Genomic DNA, 18,687 nt, shown 5'->3' with positions numbered 1-18,687 from the left:
AATATTGTCCAGCTCTGTATAGTAACACAATTCTGTCCAGTTCTGTTTAGTAATACAATTCTGTCCAGCTCTGTTACCTGGTAAGTAATACAATTCTGTCCAGCTCTGTTTAGTAACACAATATTGTTCCGCTCTGTTTAGTAATACAATTCTGTCCAGCTCTGTTTAGTAATACAATTCTGTCCAGTTCTGTTAAGTAATACAATTCTGTCCAGTTCTGTTTAGTAATACAATTCTGTCCAGCTCTGTTTAGTAATACAATTCTGTCCAGTTCTGTTAAGTAATACAATTCTGTCCAGCTCTGTTAAGTAATACAATTCTGTACACCTCTGTTTAGTAATACAATTCTGTACACCTCTGTTTAGTAATACAATTCTGTCCAGCTCTGTTGAGGAACACAATATTGTCCAGCTCTGTTTAGTAACACAATATTGTCCAGCTCTGTTTAGTAATACAATTCTGCCCAGCTCTGTTTAGTAATACAATTCTGTCCAGCTCTGTTTAGTAATACAATTCTGTCCAGCTCTGTTTAGTAATACAATTCTGTACACCTCTGTTTAGTAATACAATTCTGTCCAGCTCTGTTTAGTAATACAATTCTGTCCAGCTCTGTTTAGTAATACAATTCTGTACACCTCTGTTTAGTAATACAATTCTGCCCAGCTCTGTTTAGTAATACAATTCTGTCCAGCTCTGTTTAGTAATACAATTCTGTACATCTCTGTTTAGTAATACAATTCTGCCCAGCTCTGTTTAGTAATACAATTCTGCCCAGCTCTGTTTAGTAACACAATTCTGTCCAGTTCTGTTTAGTAATACAATTCTGTCCAGCTCTGTTACCTGGTAAGTAATACAATTCTGTCCAGCTCTGTTAAGTAATACAATTCTGTCCAGCTCTGTTAAGTAATACAATTCTGTACACCTCTGTTAAGTAATACAATTCTGTACACCTCTGTTTAGTAACACAATTCTGTCCAGCTCTGTTGAGGAACACAATATTGTCCAGCTCTGTTGAGGAACACAATATTGTCCAGCTCTGTTGAAGAACACAATATTGTCCAGCTCTGTTGAGTAACATAGCACTGTCCAGGTCTTTTGAGTATTACACTGCAGTAGAACTCTTGTGAGTAGCTCAGTATATTTCTGCCATTGTCAGTATTACAGTATTGTACAGCTCTGGTGAGTAACAATACTGTACAGCTCTGATTAGTTCTAGCTCTGATGAGTAACACTATAATTCATGTGAGTATTACACTACTGTCTATCTGTAGTAGCTAAAACTTAACAGTGTAATGAAACTGGACAGTTTATGACAAATACAGTAAGTGCGACGCAAAGTGGCAATCCATGTAACCGAGTGCTGATGTTCTGCTTGCTCCAGAACGCACCAATTATATCTTCTGCGTTTGGAAATTCAACACTGAAAGTATTTAGTTCTGTATAATAGTACGATATTTATATAGCACCCTTTCCATACACTATGTACGCTCAAAGAAACTGGTCTAAAACGTCACTAAAACTTTATTTCAGGTTGTGGAGGTATAATTACCCTATCATCTGGCGGAGAGCAAACGATCAAATCGCCAAACTATCCCAATAATTACGAAACCGGTGCTGATTGTGTGTGGCTTGTCAAGGTAAAACCATTTCTCAAATAACGCTGTTCTTCAGGTGGCTAGTTCGGTCTCCATAGCACCATCCATTACACTCTGTACTGTTTTAATTACATTGAAAGTTGATCAGAAATCGAGAACGCCATATGCATATATTGACATCTTTCTTCAGCGTATCCAATTTCAATTACATTCAGAGAAGTCTATGATTCTGAATCCAGCACCTTTATTTATCATGTGTACAATGGTGTATCAATTGTATATCTCGTTTCTCAAAACACATTCATCTGATTTTTGATAAAAGGATAATAGCGCTTGTAACGCGACCTACATGTACACATTTCCATATTGTAGAAATCTAATCGAAATGTCGCTCTTAACAGGCTCCCTCAGGTGAACACGTGGAGATGACAATTGACTTCATGGATTTGGCAGATAATGGATTTGATGCTTGTTATCACTGGTTAGAGGTCCGATACAACTTATTAGGGCAAAGTGGACCAGAGTAAGGAATACATCTCACACTCTATCTCTCTTTATCTCTCCTCATCCAAGTGTTCACATGGAGTGAGTTCTCTAGTTCATGCGTAAATCCACATATGACATCGTCTACTTTGATATAATGTCCAAACATCAATATCCTGTGGTAGTGTATAGTTGTCCAGTACTACACGTTGGAATGGTATGGGGTTTCAACTTGAGCTATAAACCATAGTAAAGAAATACTTAAACAATGCATTATTATTCTTTGAAAGATGTAGTCTCATACATGTAACTGCAACGGTGTGTGCATACAAATTTAATAACGCGCGACAGCGCGTTAGGAAATATTTTATTTTTTTTTTGCACACACCGTTGCAGTTATGAGACTACATCTTTCAAAAAATAATACTTCATTGTTTATATTTACATTTTAAAAACCTTTTTTAATGTGTGCATTTTTCATATATATCTCAAATATCCCGCCTAATTCTTTGGGTACCGTTGTAAGTAGCCGTGGAAATGTCACAACGTAAACGAAGAGTGTGCAATGCTGAAAAAATTTAATAGTCCAATTCTTAAATTCATTTTCAATAAATATCATAAAGATCAACGTATTAACAAAGTTTACAATCTGAACTGGGTTAAATCAGTTCAAATCTATCTAATTGTAAACAGCGTAGGTATAGTCACTATAGGTGCAAGTCGGCCATGTTGTCACTTCGAGAAATTGAAAGTACAATTACATGTACTGAAAGAAGAATTGTTGAAAAATCCTGTACTCGGATTAATTTTTTGTGTTTGTTCTGTGATATTAACCACATATTAGAGGTAACATCAACTTATCTGCCATCGAATGAGACGGAAATAGACAACGAAGCTTTGTTTTCATTCGGCACACGTGTGGCCAGCACAGGAAGTTCGAACTGCATGGTAATTTTGTCTGTAATAATAATAGTAGGGGTCTTATACCATACCATCTTCTAATAAGGGGTAATAATAATTTTATTAGTAAGTTGTGTGGTATAAGACCCCTACTATTTTTATTACAAAATCACCGGTTGAAGCGTTCCTGTGGGCCGAGGTGCAGACGACATGCTCGATAGTGATCTTACGCGTAACATATTTATAGTGATTCGGTCTTTGCAGTTATAGGCAATTATCATTCAAAATCCTCTAATGCATTTTATCACAGGATTAAAGGGTAAATGTATATGTATGTATTCACATTATATACAAGAACGTGTGTATTAGGTGGGTGTCCCGGGCTTTCAGGCTCTTGTTTGAGCTAGCACAGTAAAGAAAGTTTTTATAATTTCCATCGTTTCCCTTTTACTTTTGGAAAAATATAAGGTAAGAATTAAAATGAGATATACTTTCAGATTGTGTGGAATACGCAACGCCGAGAATTACTATTCAACACCCGATGAGTTGGAGAACGAAATGTTAATCAAGTTTAATAGTGCAGTAGCAAGCGATAGAACTCCGAGAAAGGGATTCCAACTGACGGTCAGAAGCATTGGCACGTGTAAGGATCTATTGGTATATTAGAAGGGAAACATTTACGTTCAATGTTACACGAACATATGAATATACTCGGAATATATTTTGTCAGTGATTACATTAAAAGCACCATTTCTAAGAATATAAGTGTTCGCAAAGAAAATATAGCCTCCCATACTATTATCAAATCAAGCGCACTGTTTTCTCACAAAGACCAGCTGAAACATTGGACACGAGCTGAAACATTGGACACGAGCTCCCTACTCCTAGTGTAACGTCACAATATTACAGTCCGTACATCTGCTTCACTATTTAAAGTAGTACATGCAAAAAATGTTTGTATTTTAAATTATATTGATTATAATCATTTATTTATCGTCGGTCACATGAAAGCATTCGACCATACCAACAGATTATTCACAATCGACCGATCTGGTAATCATATTCAAATGTTAACTGATATGAATTTTAAACTCACCTGAGCCAAAGGTTCAAATAAGATTTTCTGATCATTTGTCCGTTGTCTGTCGGTAGTGTTGTCTGTCGGTAGCGTTGTCTGTGGTAGTGTTGTCTGTCGGTAGTGTTGTCTGTCGTGTTGTCTGTCTGTCGTGTTGTCTGTCGGTAGCGTTGTCTGTCGGTAGTGTTGTCTGTCGGTAGCGTTGTCTGTCGGTAGTGTTGTCTGTCGATAGTGTTGTCTGTCGTGTTGTCTGTCGGTAGTGTTGTCTGTCGGTAGCGTTGTCTGTCGGTAGTGTTGTCTGTCGGTAGTGTTGTCTGTCGGTAGCGTCGTTGGCGTTGTGAACGTTTCGCTATTCCATCTTCTTCTCCAGAACCATTGGGTCAATTTCAAACAAACTTGGCACAGAGTGTCAATGGGTGAAGGGGATTCACGTTTGTTCAAATGAAGGACTGTCTTTTCGTCCAAGGAAGGATAATCAAGAAAAGTATAAAAGTAGGGTGGGGTCATATAAAGATCTCAAGAACAACTGGGTCAGAAAAGATTAAACTTAAATGGTAGCTTCCTGACATAATGAAGATTCAAATTTGTCCAAATTATGACTCCAATGGGTATGGTGGGCTTCAATGGGTGATTTAAGGTTTAGATGGGGTAATGTGGAGATTCACATTTATTCAATTTATATAAATTTTGTCCCCAAGGGTAGGGTAGGGCCTCAATAGGCGATCAAAGTTTTACATGGGAATATATAGGAAAACTTGCTTTAAAAATTCTCATGAACCACCAAATTAGATGTTAGATCCGCTCACATACTCGCTATACAAACATTTAACAACATCCAATAGAGAGTCACGTCAGATTAACCAACCGATACGAAGGCGGAAGTGTCATCGGCATCCAATGAGAATCCTCATTATATACTGTATTTGGTTAATTATTAAATATGGCGACTGATGAAGAAATGAAAGTGATTAAAACTGTTTAAAAGATATTTGATCTCGAGATTTTGAAAAATGAACAGGAAAAGATGAATGTATTCTTAGTGAAAGGTGAAGATAACGAACAGTAAATCAATCTCGTAACTCCTATAAGCAATACAAAATAGAGAGTTGGGCAAACACGGACCCCTGGGCACACCAGAGGTGGAGTCAGGTGCCTATGAGGAGTTATCACCCCCTGTCGACCGGTGACACCCGCCGTGAGCCCTATATCTTGATCAGGTAAACGGAGTTATCCGTAGTCAAAATCAGTGTGCCAAGAACGGCCTAACAATCGGTATGAAACACGTCAGACAGCATTTGACCCAATGAAAGGATGCATTGGTAAACTTGATCGTTATAACGACCACATAATTTGCGAAATGCTGACTTTAAACGAGATTGGTGAAACCCCTGCACCATCAACTTGTTTGTCAGTAGCCTGCCTCGATTTGAAAACTGACCATACACAGAACGAGCTCTTGTGTATCGAAGTTGAATTATATATTCTTGGGGGTTAAAGATCCCCCATAGTTTAAATTTAAATAAAAATACACGATAAACAAGTCACGATCGTGGGCACCGCCATTTTTATCTTCCTTACGTAAACAGTGCATGGAATTATGGGATAATTCCCTATCGATATGAAGCGGGAAATTTGAAATTTGATTGGCTGTTGCAAATTTGATCTCTGACGTGATCCTCTATGAGATATGATTAAGTGTTTGCATAGCGAGTATGTGAGCGGATCTAACATCTAATTTCAATTATATTGATGAACCGCTAGGCTATGATTAGTCATGGTGATAGACAAGCATTCTCGGGTAATGCAGATTCCAGTTTATTCAAATCGTGGTCCTTAAGGGTAGGGCGGTGTTACTATAGGGTTAAGATTTTTACATGGTAATATATATGGGAACTTCAACTCAAGAACAGCAGTCATAGTTTGTCATATCAATATGCAACAGCAGCGGGTATGTCTCCTCGTAATGAGTCTATAAAGCTTTTTATCTATAAATTCCCGTAGTGACCATGACCTTTGAACCCAAAATCAATAAGATTCTTCCTCTTTGGAAGCAAAACCACATGTAAAGTATTAAATTAATCGAGCAAAAAATGTGGTCCGTAGAGTGTGTACAACCTTTTTATATGAAGTCCTGTAGTGATTTAAATTTGATCTCTCCCCCCCCCCCTCCCTCACCAAATAAACAGGATTCTTCCTCTCTTGATGACAAAGCTACAGGTGACGAGAAAAATGCGGCCTGTAGAGTGTCTACAATAGCAGTGTTACGCACACACTCGCCCACACACGAACGGTCTCCTCCCTATATCCCCTCTCGCAATGAATTGCAACGAAATAATCATCCTCAGGAATTCAAGTCCCTTCAAATCATGATCGGGGGTGATAGGTCCTCAATAGATTATCAAAGTTTGACATACCAGTATATTGGAGAAAATCTTTTCAAATTTTATTCTCAAGTATAAAAGAGCCAGGATTTAGTTCATATGAATATGCAAGCATCCTCAGATAGTGCAGATTCAAGTTTGTTTGAACAATGTTCCTGGGAGGTAAGTTAATAGGGATCAATATTTTACATGGGAAAGGATCTTTTAGAAAAAATATTTAGAACCATGTTTAGACTATTAATGTGCAGACATCCTAATGTAGTACAGATTGTAGTACAGAATATTTTTGTGCTTGATGGAATGGTATATATATATATATATATATATATATGTTTATGTGTTTATATATGTATAAATTTATAGATGTGTGTATGTGTGCCTATGGCTATATACATCTAATCCAGGGGGTCCCTGGCACCCTAGGTAAAGATTATAAGGGGGACTTTACCCCGAAATATTAATGTACATTGTATTTTGAATTAAAGACTGATATGGGGCAAAAAATAATGTAGTACAGATTCATATTTGATAAAACCATGGCCCCTGAGGCTAGGGTGGGGCTAAAATGATTCAACGATTTATATGAATATTGGGAATTTTGAAACATTCTTTTTAAGAGTCGCCGGACCAAATGAAAATTTAAACGTGTGTGGACTCAGTTTTTACCACTTGTTTCTGAAATGATGGACATTGGGTTTAAGAACGGGGCTAGAATCGGGGATTAAATTTTACATAGTACATAAATATAAACAAAAATCTTTTGAAAAATCTCCAGAACACAACAGCAAGACCATGCTAGTGATATTGTTATAGATGCACCCGTGATATTGTTATAGATGTACCCGTGATATTGTTATAGATGCACCTGTGATATTGTTATAGATGTACCCGTGATATTGTTATAGATGCACCCGTGATATTGTTATAGATGCACCCGTGATATTGTTATAGATGTACCCGTGATTTTGTTATAGATGTACCCGTGATATTGTTATAGATGCACCCGTGATATTGTTATAGATGTACCAGTGATTTTGTTATAGATGTACCCGTGATATTGTTATAGATGTACCAGTGATTTTGTTATAGATGTACCCGTGATATTGTTATAGATGTACCCCTGATATTGTTATAGATGTACCCGTGATATTGTTATAGATGCACCCCTATGTCGTGTGGATTCAAATACGGTTAAGCCATGACCATGAAAGGTGAAGATAACGAACAATGATCAATCTCTTAACTTCTAAAAGCAATACAGAACAGAGAGTTGGGCAAACACGGACCCCTGGACACACCAGAGGTGGGATCAGGTGCTAGGAGGAGTAAGCATTCCCTATCGACCGGTCACAGCCGCCTCAGCCATACATGTGGAGCTAAGGTGGTGTCATAATTGTTGGTCAAAATGTTTCATGGGTATAAAGAAGGGATCAACTTTTTAAAATTTCCCGATGAAAAAAAGCTAGCTGGTCCATTGTGACTCAGGTGAGCAATGTAGCCCATACGTCTGTTATTTTATCTTTCCGTTAGGTGATGTACATCAAATATATGCATGGTGTGCAGGGCCTAAAAGTGAGGTTTCTTTATCATGCCATCGCCAACAGTGACGTGGGACCTACGTATTTAACGTCCGAAAGTCCCGTGTCTCTCACGTCTGATACCGGGCACTCAGCGAAGGAACAACCACCAACTGTGTTATACGTCTCAGGTGTGACGCAACGTTTGGGTGAGAATCGAACTTGGGTCCCCTGATTACGAAGTGAGAGTCCAAATTACTAGTCTATTGTGACCGGTACTCACGTCTAAATGCCTGGTATTTTTCGTCCTAAGATTAAAGCGACAGAGGTACGAACGGGCCTCGAACCCATGAGGCGGTCATGAGGCGAATTTTTTAACCACTGAGTCAATGCGACTGGTCGTTAGCGTCACTGCCGCCAATGTGTCTGAAAACGTTTTGTGGCTAAACTTGTCCTTAACATGGAATTCATCTTTGGTAATAATGTCATAGTGACACCTTAAACAGTGTTAAACTTCAAAGAAAACCGCCAATGTGTATTTTGACATTTTGTTTTGATCAATAGTTTATTCCGTATTACACACCAATAGATATTGGGATACTATGCCATGTCAACCACAAAAATAGCAAACCGTTGACTTGTTAAACGTAAAGCGGAGTTTAGTATGATTATGTTTGCTAGTTAAATGGTATGGATCATCTACAGACTTGTATCACCTCAAATGACCAGTCAGTAGACGATCAGTTACATGTACAACCCTAACAATGATAGTACGAGGTAATGTTGGTATATTAAGTATCTGGTTGTAGATAGTTTTCGTATAACGCCATTGTATCAAAAGTTATTTCCCTTTTGCCGCCATGTTGGAAATCCAGGGGATGAATTTTCTTCTTTGAGTAATCATTTAAACTTGTTAAACAAGAATGTTTGGTACAAATCATTACTATATGAAAATGTTTCATCAGTGGAAGTTCTGATATATGTATATGATGGAAAACAATTATCTATACATTTCAGTGGTCAGTTGAAATTGGTAGTTTGAGCAAGTTGACCTCCAATATGGTGGTTAAAGGGAAGTATGTTGTCAATCGAAAAATATCTATAAATGTATATGTGAGGCTATATAATCAATGTGTTGAACAGTAGGTACTTGCAATTGACCCTTCTAGTAGATTTCTGGCGAAGTTTGGAAAATGTGAAGGATTTTAAAGTAAGATCATGATAAAATAAAGAGTTAATTCTGTATGAAAGAAAACTATTAGATATGGCGGGTGTAACCGGTCGACAGGGGATGCTTACTCCTCCTAGGCACCTGATCCCACTTCTGGTATATCCATGTTTGCCCAACTCTTTATTTTGTATTCCTTATGGAATTATGAGATTGATCACTTTTGGTTATCTTCATCTTTCATGTTAGAAACTAATGGTACAACTCTACACTGTCTATTGGTCGCTATTTTGCGTGTTTTTGGTGTTGCCCTTGACTAATGGTATAACTCTACACTGTAGGGTCTATTGGTCGCTATTTTGCGTGTTTTTGGTGTTGCCCTTGACTGATGGTATAACTCTACACTGTCTATTGGTCGCTATTTTTTGTGTTTTTGGTTTTGCCCTTAACTAATGGTATAACTCTACACTGTCTATTGGTCGCTTATTTTGTGTGTGTTTTGGTGTTGCCCTTGACTAATGGTATAACTCTACACTGTGTATTGGTCGCTATTTTGCGTGTTTTTGGTGTTGCCCTTGACTAATGGTATAACTCTACACTGTCTATTGGTCGCTATTTTGCGTGTTTTTGGTGTTGCCCTTGACTAATGGTATAACTCTACACTCTCTATTGGTCGCTATTTTGCGTGTTTTTGGTGTTGCCCTTGACTAATGGTATAACTCTACACTGTTTATTGGTCGCTATTTTGCGTGTTTATGGTGTTGCCCTTGACTAATGGTATAACTCTACACTGTCTATTGGTCGCTATTTTGCGTGTTTTTGGTGTTGCCCATGTCCGTCCATCATCAGCATTATTATGTTGTAATATTGATAAGTCACGTAAAACATACATATTTGATGCTATGGAGTTTTTCGACATGGTAAAATACCTGTAATAAAGTTAACAGTTTGCAGAAATCTGTGTTTCGTTTTAGCTTGTATCGACTCCCCCTGCAAATTCGGTAAATGTGTGAATAACGGTGCGTCGTACTCCTGCCAGTGTAGTAATGGATTTAGCGGTACCAACTGTAACGAAATAGCTGATGGTAATTATGTATTCAAATATTTTTTAAAAACTATCACAAGTATACAGAGTACTTATATACTCATTAATAAAGAATTTGCTGTTATTTCGGTTTTATCAAAGCTCTCGGTAAGTGATGTCAAATTCTGTAATGAATATGGATTCTTTAGGGTCCGTAAGTCTTCATGCAACATTCGATGATCCCGGTGTGACTTTTGTACAAAATGTACAGTCAGATCAGTTTGAGTGGAGCGTCGCCTCTGTAAGTACTAATCTTCACAGTACTACTTTGTGAATTTAACGAAGTTTTTTGTCCGACCAAGTCTGATTTTTAATTGTTGTTCAGGGAAATTCACGTCGAAGGACCTCTTTATCTTTTGAAATGCTTATTGAAGTCTGCAGTCGTGAGAATACAGATAATGTACACTGTAGTTATAAGCTTTGCTTTAATGTATATACATCCTACTGCATTAATTACTTGACATTAATTAAGCATCAAATATTGTTTCGTAGACACATGTGGTTCATCTGTACATCAACAAAAAATTTTAATTTATTTTCATAACACGAAAACAAATGATTAAATTTTTCCATCTCTCTAAATTTCTCCTGTCCTTAAATCGTCATATTGAAAATTTGTGTTGAGCAAGATGACATACACTTTTATTATAACAACTTGTATTTTAGGGACCGACAGCGTCCGGTTCTACGGGACCACAAGAAGCCCAATCCGGACTGTATTACATGTATATAGAAGCGTCATCACCGCGATCAGCAGGAGAAACAGCTGTCATGAGTACATCTATTATTGATTTCTTAATAGGTACGTGTGATATTAAAAAACATCATCATTATTAATCATATTTCATTAAAAATTTGTAGCAATAAGTCATATTAGACTAAATACAAAATAATGAAATTGTTAATGACGCTTATCTTCTACACACTTCTCTTTGTTTTACTTTTCTCTCAAGATATTTTGAAACATCTACTCATTGCATTCCGTATGATAAAATGAATGATACGTTATCTGTAAAGACCCAAACATGTTGAACAAGTCGTTTTTGCTAGAATGAATTTTGTTTAATCAAATAATTCCGTGCTTTTCAACCGACTGAGATCAATAAAACTTGAGAAAATGAAACGTAAAATTTTCCTGCATGTGCCTTTTAGCCAACAATAAATCGGTAATCTCAAAATTAAGACAACTGACAATATTTGATTAGTCGATGAAAATTCACGTTTCTAAACATTTTTGGTTAAAAAAAGGGGGGGGGGGGCTGACTTATATCACCAACTGGAGTGACAATTGCTCAGTCATACGGCGTAAAGTCCGATCTAATCACGTATCGTTTGGTAAATTTTTAAGGCATTTGATATACAAAAAAATCACTTTCGACTAGGTGGTGCAGTCCAGCTGTGCACATATATGGCCGACTAGGTTATCGTTTGTAGGCTTTAGTAGCAGGTTTTATCGTTTGTAGGCTTTAGTAGCAGGTTTTATTGTTTGTAGGCTTTAGTAGCAGGTTTTATCGTTTGTAGGCTTTAGTAGCAGGTTTTATCGTTTGTAGGCTTTAGTAGCAGGGTTTATTGTTTGTAGGCTTTAGTAGCAGGTTTTATCGTTTGTAGGCTTTAGTAGCAGGTTTTATCGTTTGTAGGTTTTAGTAGCAGGTTTTATCGTTTGTAGGCTTTAGTAGCAGGTTTTATCGTTTGTAGGCTTTATTAGCAAGTTTTATCGTTTGTAGGCTTTAGTAGCAGGTTTTATCGTTTGTAGGTTTTAGTAGCAGGTTTTATCGTTTGTAGGCTTTAGTAGCAGGTTTTATCGTTTGTAGGCTTTATAAGCAGGGTTTATTGTTTGTAGGCTTTATAAGCAGGTTTTATTGTTTGTAGGCTTTATTAGCAGGTTTTATGGTTTGTAGGCTTTAGTAGCAGGTTTTATCGTTTGTAGACTGTAGTAGCAGGTTTTATCGTTTGTAGGCTTTAGTAGCAGGTTTTATCGTTTGTAGGCTTTAGTAGCAGGGTTTATCATTTGTAGGCTTTATTAACAGGTTTTATCGTTTGTAGGCTTTAGTAGCAGGTTTTATCGTTTGTAGGCTTTAGTAGCAGGTTTTATCGTTTGTAGGCTTTATTAGCAAGTTTTATTGTTTGTAGGCTTTAGTAGCAGGTTTTATGGTTTGTAGGCTTTAGTAGCAGGTTTTATCGTTTGTAGGCTTTATAAGCAGGGTTTATTGTTTGTAGGCTTTAGTAGCAGGTTTTATCGTTTGTAGGCTTTAGTAGCAGGTTTTATCGTTTGTAGGCTTTATTAGCAAGTTTTATTGTTTGTAGGCTTTAGTAGCAGGTTTTATCGTTTGTAGGTTTTAGTAGCAGGTTTTATCGTTTGTAGGCTTTAGTAGCAGGTTTTATCGTTTGTAGGCTTTATAAGCAGGGTTTATTGTTTGTAGGCTTTATAAGCAGGTTTTATCGTTTGTAGGCTTTATTAGCAGGTTTTATGGTTTGTAGGCTTTAGTAGCAGGGTTTATCGTTTGTAGGTTGTAGTAGCAGGTTTTATCGTTTGTAGGCTTTAGTAGCAGGTTTTATGGTTTGTAGGCTTTAGTAGCAGGGTTTATCGTTTGTAGGCTTTAGTAACAGGTTTTATCGTTTGTAGGCTTTAGTAGCAGGTTTTATCGTTTGTAGGCTTTATAAGCAGGGTTTATTGTTTGTAGGCTTTAGTAGCAGGTTTTATCGTTTGTAGGCTTTAATAGCGGAGTTTATCGTTTGTAGGCTTTAGTAGCAGGTTTTATCGTTTGTAGGCTTTATTAGCAGGTTTTATCGTTTGTAGGCTTTAGTAGCAGGTTTTATCGTTTGTAGGCTTTAGTAGCAGGGTTTATTGTTTGTAGGCTTTAGTAGCAGGTTTTATCGTTTGTAGGCTTTATAAGCAGGTTTTATCGTTTGTAGTCTTTAGTAGCAGGTTTTATCGTTTGTAGGCTTTAGTAGCAGGGTTTATTGTTTGTAGGCCTTATAAGCAGGTTTTATCGTTTGTAGGTTTTAGTAGCAGGGTTTATCGTTTATAGGCTTTAGTAGCAGGTTTTATCGTTTGCAGGCTTTAGTAGCAGGGTTTATTGTTTGTAGGCTTTATAAGCAGGTTTTGTCGTTTGTAGGCTTTAGTAGCAGGTTTTATCGTTTGTAGCCTTTATTAGCAGGTTTTATCGTTTGTAGGCTTTAGTAGCAGGTTTTATCGTTTGTAGGCTTTAGTAGCAGGGTTTATTGTTTGTAGGCTTTAGTAGCAGGTTTTATCGTTTGTAGGCTTTAGTAGCAGGTTTTATCGTTTGTAGGCTTTAGTAGTAGGGTTTATCGTTTGTAGGCTTTATAAGCAGGGTTTATCGTTTGTAGGCTTTATTAGCAGGTTTTATCGTTTGTAGGCTTTATAAGCAGGTTTTGTCGTTTGTAGGCTTTAGTAGCAGGTTTTATCGTTTGTAGCCTTTATTAGCAGGTTTTATCGTTTGTAGGCTTTAGTAGCAGGTTTTATCGTTTGTAGGCTTTAGTAGCAGGTTTTATCGTTTGTAGGCTTTAGTAGCAGGGTTTATTGTTTGTAGGCTTTAGTAGCAGGTTTTATCGTTTGTAGGCTTTAGTAGCAGGTTTTATCGTTTGTAGGCTTTAGTAGTAGGGTTTATCGTTTGTAGGCTTTATAAGCAGGGTTTATCGTTTGTAGGCTTTATTAGCAGGTTTTATCGTTTGTAGGCTTTAGTAGCAGGTTTTATCGTTTGTAGGCTGTAGTAGCAGGTTTTATCGTTTGTAGGCTTTATTAGCAGGTTTTATGGTTTGTAGGCTTTAGTAGCAGGGTTTATCGTTTGTAGGCTTTATTAACAGGTTTTATGGTTTGTAGGCTTTAGTAGCAGGTTTTATCGTTTGTAGGCTTTAGAAGCAGGTTTTATGGTTTGTAGGCTTTAGTAGCAGGTTTTATCATTTGTAGGCTTTATAAGCAGGTTTTATCGTTTGTAGGCTTTAGTAGCAGGTTTTATCGTTTGTAGGCTTTATAAGCAGGGTTTATTGTTTGTAGGCTTTATAAGCAGGTTTTATCGTTTGTAGTCTTTAGTAGCAGGTTTTATCGTTTGTAGGCTTTATAAGCAGGTTTTATCGTTTGTAGGCTTTAGTAGCAGGTTTTATCGTTTGTAGGCTTTAGTAGCAGGTTTTATCGTTTGTAGGCTTTAGTAGCAGGTTTTATCGTTTGTAGGCTGTAGTAGCAGGTTTTATCATTTGTAGGCTTTAGTAGCAGGTTTTATCGTTTGCAGGTTTTATTGTTTGTAGGCTTTAGTAGCAGGGTTTATTGTTTGTAGGCTTTATAAGCAGGTTTTATCGTTTGTAGGCTTTAGTAGCAGGGTTTATCGTTTGTAGGCTTTAGTAGCAGGGTTTATTGTTTGTAGGCTTTATAAGCAAGTTTTATCGTTTGTAGGCTTTAGTAGCAGGGTTTATCGTTTGTAGGCTTTAGTAGCAGGTTTTATCGTTTGCAGGCTTTAGTAGCAAGGTTTATTGTTTGTAGGCTTTATAAGCAGGTTTTGTCGTTTGTAGGCTTTAGTAGCAGGTTTTATCGTTTGTAGGCTGTAGTAGCAGGTTTTATCGTTTGTAGGCTTTAGTAGCAGGTTTTATCGTTTGCAGGTTTTATTGTTTGTAGGCTTTAGTAGCAGGGTTTATTGTTTGTAGGCTTTATAAGCAGGTTTTATCGTTTGTAGGCTTTAGTAGCAGGGTTTATCGTTTGTAGGCTTTAGTAGCAGGTTTTATCGTTTGCAGGCTTTAGTAGCAAGGTTTATTGTTTGTAGGCTTTATAAGCAGGTTTTGTCGTTTGTAGGCTTTAGTAGCAGGTTTTATCGTTTGTAGCCTTTATTAGCAGGTTTTATCGTTTGTAGGCTTTAGTAGCAGGTTTTATCGTTTGTAGGCTTTAGTAGCAGGGTTTATTGTTTGTAGGCTTTAGTAGCAGGTTTTATCGTTTGTAGGCTTTATTAGCAGGTTTTATTGTTTGTAGGCTTTAGTAGCAGGTTTTATCGTTTGTAGGCTTTAGTAGTAGGTTTTATCGTTTGTAGGCTTTATAAGCAGGGTTTATCGTTTGTAGGCTTTATTAGCAGGTTTTATCGTTTGTAGGCTTTAGTAGCAGGTTTCAATGTTTTGAAGTATTCAATCATGATATAATAAAACAACCATTGGCATTCTGTCGGCCAATATGATGGTGTAGCTACCTTTGAAGTACCTTTCAGGTAGCTAAGACATTGTATTGACCAAAAAATATCAATTATTGTATAGTGTAGCTAATAAATGCAATACTGGTTTCGCTGATACCAAGAGCGTGGATTTTCAATAGACATTAGATATATGATTTTAGATTGGGGTACATAATTTCATCAGTAAGAGATTTATTATGCTTAATGCATTGAGTACTACTAGACATGTTGATAATAAAACTTTCAACTATTTACATGCAAAATATTAAATTTTACCAGGTACGATATGTGAAAAATATCTTTGTCAAGAATATTCTTTAATTTCTGCTCGTTAATGATGTATAATTTTTTTTATGATTTCAGCTATCTTGAGATGCCTTAAATTCTATTTCCACATGTATGGATCAACAGTAGGAACACTAAATGTATATTATCAAGGAACAAATACACCAAAGACATTAGCATTTTCCAAATCTGGAGACCAGGGAAATACCTGGCATTACACTGAAATTGATATTCCTGCAATCGCAAACTTAGAGGTACTCTAAGGCTTTAGCACTGTTAAGCTATTATAGATATGTATGATAATTATGATTAAAATTGTCATTGTACTGTTGCATCTCTCGGTTAAAAACTGGTCTCGTGCAGGGAACCAACAGTGATTCATCCTGTAAATAATTTCTACTAACCCAGTAAAGGTAATCCAATAAAGTAAAGTATCCGGTCGATATCCCAATTTAGCATCATACGTTTTTTCCCTGGCTATGAGATTTTTTCAGCTCACAGTCTTATTTCACTTGAAATTGCGTTGTAAGATGAATATAATATATCTTGTCTTGAAAACTATATCTATAGTAATATTCCGTCTCGGAGAAATCTATAGTAATATTCCGTCTCGGAGAAATCTATAGTAATATTCCGTCTCGGAGAAATCTATAGTAATATTCCGTCTCGGAAAACATAAACAGATTTAGCGCCCACTGTCTCCTTGTCTTACCTCCTCCCCAAATCACAAGAAAGCCATCATGTATTTTTCATCTATCACTTTGTAACCCAGTTGGCTAGAGGGTGAATAAACTCTCATGAGAATTACATCAGGAAGTAAATGTGATGTTTCCTGCTGCAGAAGGTGAATAAACTCTCAGGTACGAGAATAACACCAGGAAGTAAATGTGGTGTTTGCTGCTGCAGCGGGTGAATAAACTCTCACGAGATTTACACCAGGAAGTAAATGTGATGTTTCCTGCTGCAGAGGGTGAATAAACTCTCACGAGATTTACACCAGGAAGTAAATGTGATGTTTCCTGCTGCAGAGGGTGAATAAACTCTCACGAGATTTACACCAGGAAGTAAATGTGATGTTTCCTGCTGCAGAGGGTGATTAAACTCTCACGAGAATTATACCAGGAAGTAAATGTGATGTTTCCTGCTACAGAGGGTAATACGTAAGATTACGTTGATGGAGATAAATTGTAGATAATATTAACGAATTTGTGTGTTTTCTTACTCCGTGATCAAAACATCAAGCATACAGACGTGTCTGCATGTCCTTCGTATTCGACCTTAACGCCTGTCCGACAATTTAAAAACCGTGTGTGATTTTTTTTTTTTGTATGCAAATCAAGAAGAAAACAAAAATTGTGAATTGAATGAATATTACAAAATACAAATTTTGAAAATGTTTTAAGCGATGATGACAAGAATATGTTAAACCGATTTCCAGCTCTTGATGAATGTACGGATGCCTTATTTGATATGAAGGAGAACAAATCTTCTGGTTTAGATGGCATACCATCAGAGTTTTATAAGAAATTTTGGAATGAGCTAAAGAGTCATTTTTATTCTTGCATGAAATGCTCATATGAAAAAAATTGTTTACGCATTCACAAAGTTTACATGTATCTGTCATTTCACTATCATATAAAAAGGTGATAAAAGGCACCTGAATAATTATGGGCCAATCATCATCACCAATACAGATTTTAAAATTGTAGCCTTTGTATTAGCAAGATAACAAAAAATATTGGATCATGTTAAATCAAAGGATCAGTCTGCCTACATAAAAGGTCGATATATTGGTATGAATGCTAGACTTATTGTTGATATTTTTTAATTTGTGAAAATGATAATGAAGAGGCAATTTTACTTTTAATAGATTTCCAAAGGGCGTTTGATTCTGTAGAATGGACATTTATGATAAAAAAAAAAAAAACACTTGAGGTCAAGAATTTATGAAATGGATTCAAATTATATTAAAAAATCCTGCATTTAGACTTAAAAATAATAATAATGTGTACAATGATGCGAGGCATCCGTCAAGGTTGTCCGATCTTGGCGATATTTTTTATGTCTTTTGCTGAAGTATTGTCAATTAGATTACGTCATGACGACGAAATACATGGTTTTGAAAAGGAAGGTATGGGTATGAACTGTGTATTAAAAACATTACAACATGCTGACGATTGTACATTACCTTTGAAAGATATTACTTCTGTAAAATCAGCGATTAGTGAATTCAATACTTTTAGCAAGTTCTCTGGTATGAAATTAAACCTTTCAAAAACAGTGCATTTTATTAGGACCTCTGAAGAGTCAATATGCAGATATAAATGATATTACTGTGAATGACACATGTGTAAGGGTATTAGGTATACATATTGGGCATGAAAAAGATATATGCTATAAGAATAACTGGACCAAAAAGGTAGATGATGCAGAAAAGCTTTTTGAATCGTGGAAAAAAGAAAATTGACTATTTTTGGAAAGGTGTGTCTAATCAATACTCTTGCTATATCAAAATTTACATATACGGCTTTTATACTCGATTATCCAAAAGATCAAACAATCAAACTTCTGAAGAAAAACATTTTTCATTTTATTTGGAACAAAAATGACAAGAAAAGAAATACGATGACCGGGAAAATATCTAAAGGTGGTATCAATCTAGTTAATATTGAATCCAAAATAAAGTCATTAAAAACAGCATGCGTGGAGAAGATATATTCCTCCAATGCCGCTTTAAAGGGTTTTTTGGAAAAAAAATTGTATTGAAAGAAATATTAATATCGACTATATATTAAAAATAAACGCTACAGTTTTGAATGATTTTGAACTAATTAGCAATTTTAACACGTTCTATACTGAATTATTCATATTTTTGAATTCATGCAAAAGATACCAGGACATCAATGATATGAAATTGTATGAAGTTCTATGTCAGCCATTGTGGTGTAACAAACTTTTTCAATACAAAGGAAAATGTGATTTTTTAAAAATTGGATTCAAAGTAGTTTAAGATATGTGGTTGATATTGTTG

At 36.3% G+C, this 18,687-nt stretch overlaps 1 protein-coding gene across 1 annotated transcript in view; it reads left to right on the top strand.

Annotated features, from left to right (window-relative positions):
* The window catches only part of LOC125676436 (uncharacterized), an 83,525-nt gene that overhangs the window by 40,054 nt on the left and 24,784 nt on the right, over positions 1 to 18,687 (top strand). Inside the window, exons 12-18 of the mRNA XM_056160932.1 lie at positions 1,531 to 1,637; positions 1,997 to 2,118; positions 3,476 to 3,621; positions 10,094 to 10,204; positions 10,353 to 10,444; positions 10,870 to 11,005; positions 15,735 to 15,910. Coding sequence (XP_056016907.1) covers positions 1,531 to 1,637; positions 1,997 to 2,118; positions 3,476 to 3,621; positions 10,094 to 10,204; positions 10,353 to 10,444; positions 10,870 to 11,005; positions 15,735 to 15,910 — 890 coding nt within the window. The remainder of the gene's footprint in view (positions 1 to 1,530; positions 1,638 to 1,996; positions 2,119 to 3,475; positions 3,622 to 10,093; positions 10,205 to 10,352; positions 10,445 to 10,869; positions 11,006 to 15,734; positions 15,911 to 18,687) is intronic.

The sequence above is a fragment of the Ostrea edulis genome, chromosome 3 (genome assembly GCF_947568905.1).
Source record: "Ostrea edulis chromosome 3, xbOstEdul1.1, whole genome shotgun sequence".
NCBI classification, from domain to species: domain Eukaryota; kingdom Metazoa; phylum Mollusca; class Bivalvia; order Ostreida; family Ostreidae; genus Ostrea; species Ostrea edulis.
The sequence above is the reverse complement of the archived record's forward strand: the minus strand, read 5'-3'. Positions and strand labels throughout refer to the sequence as shown.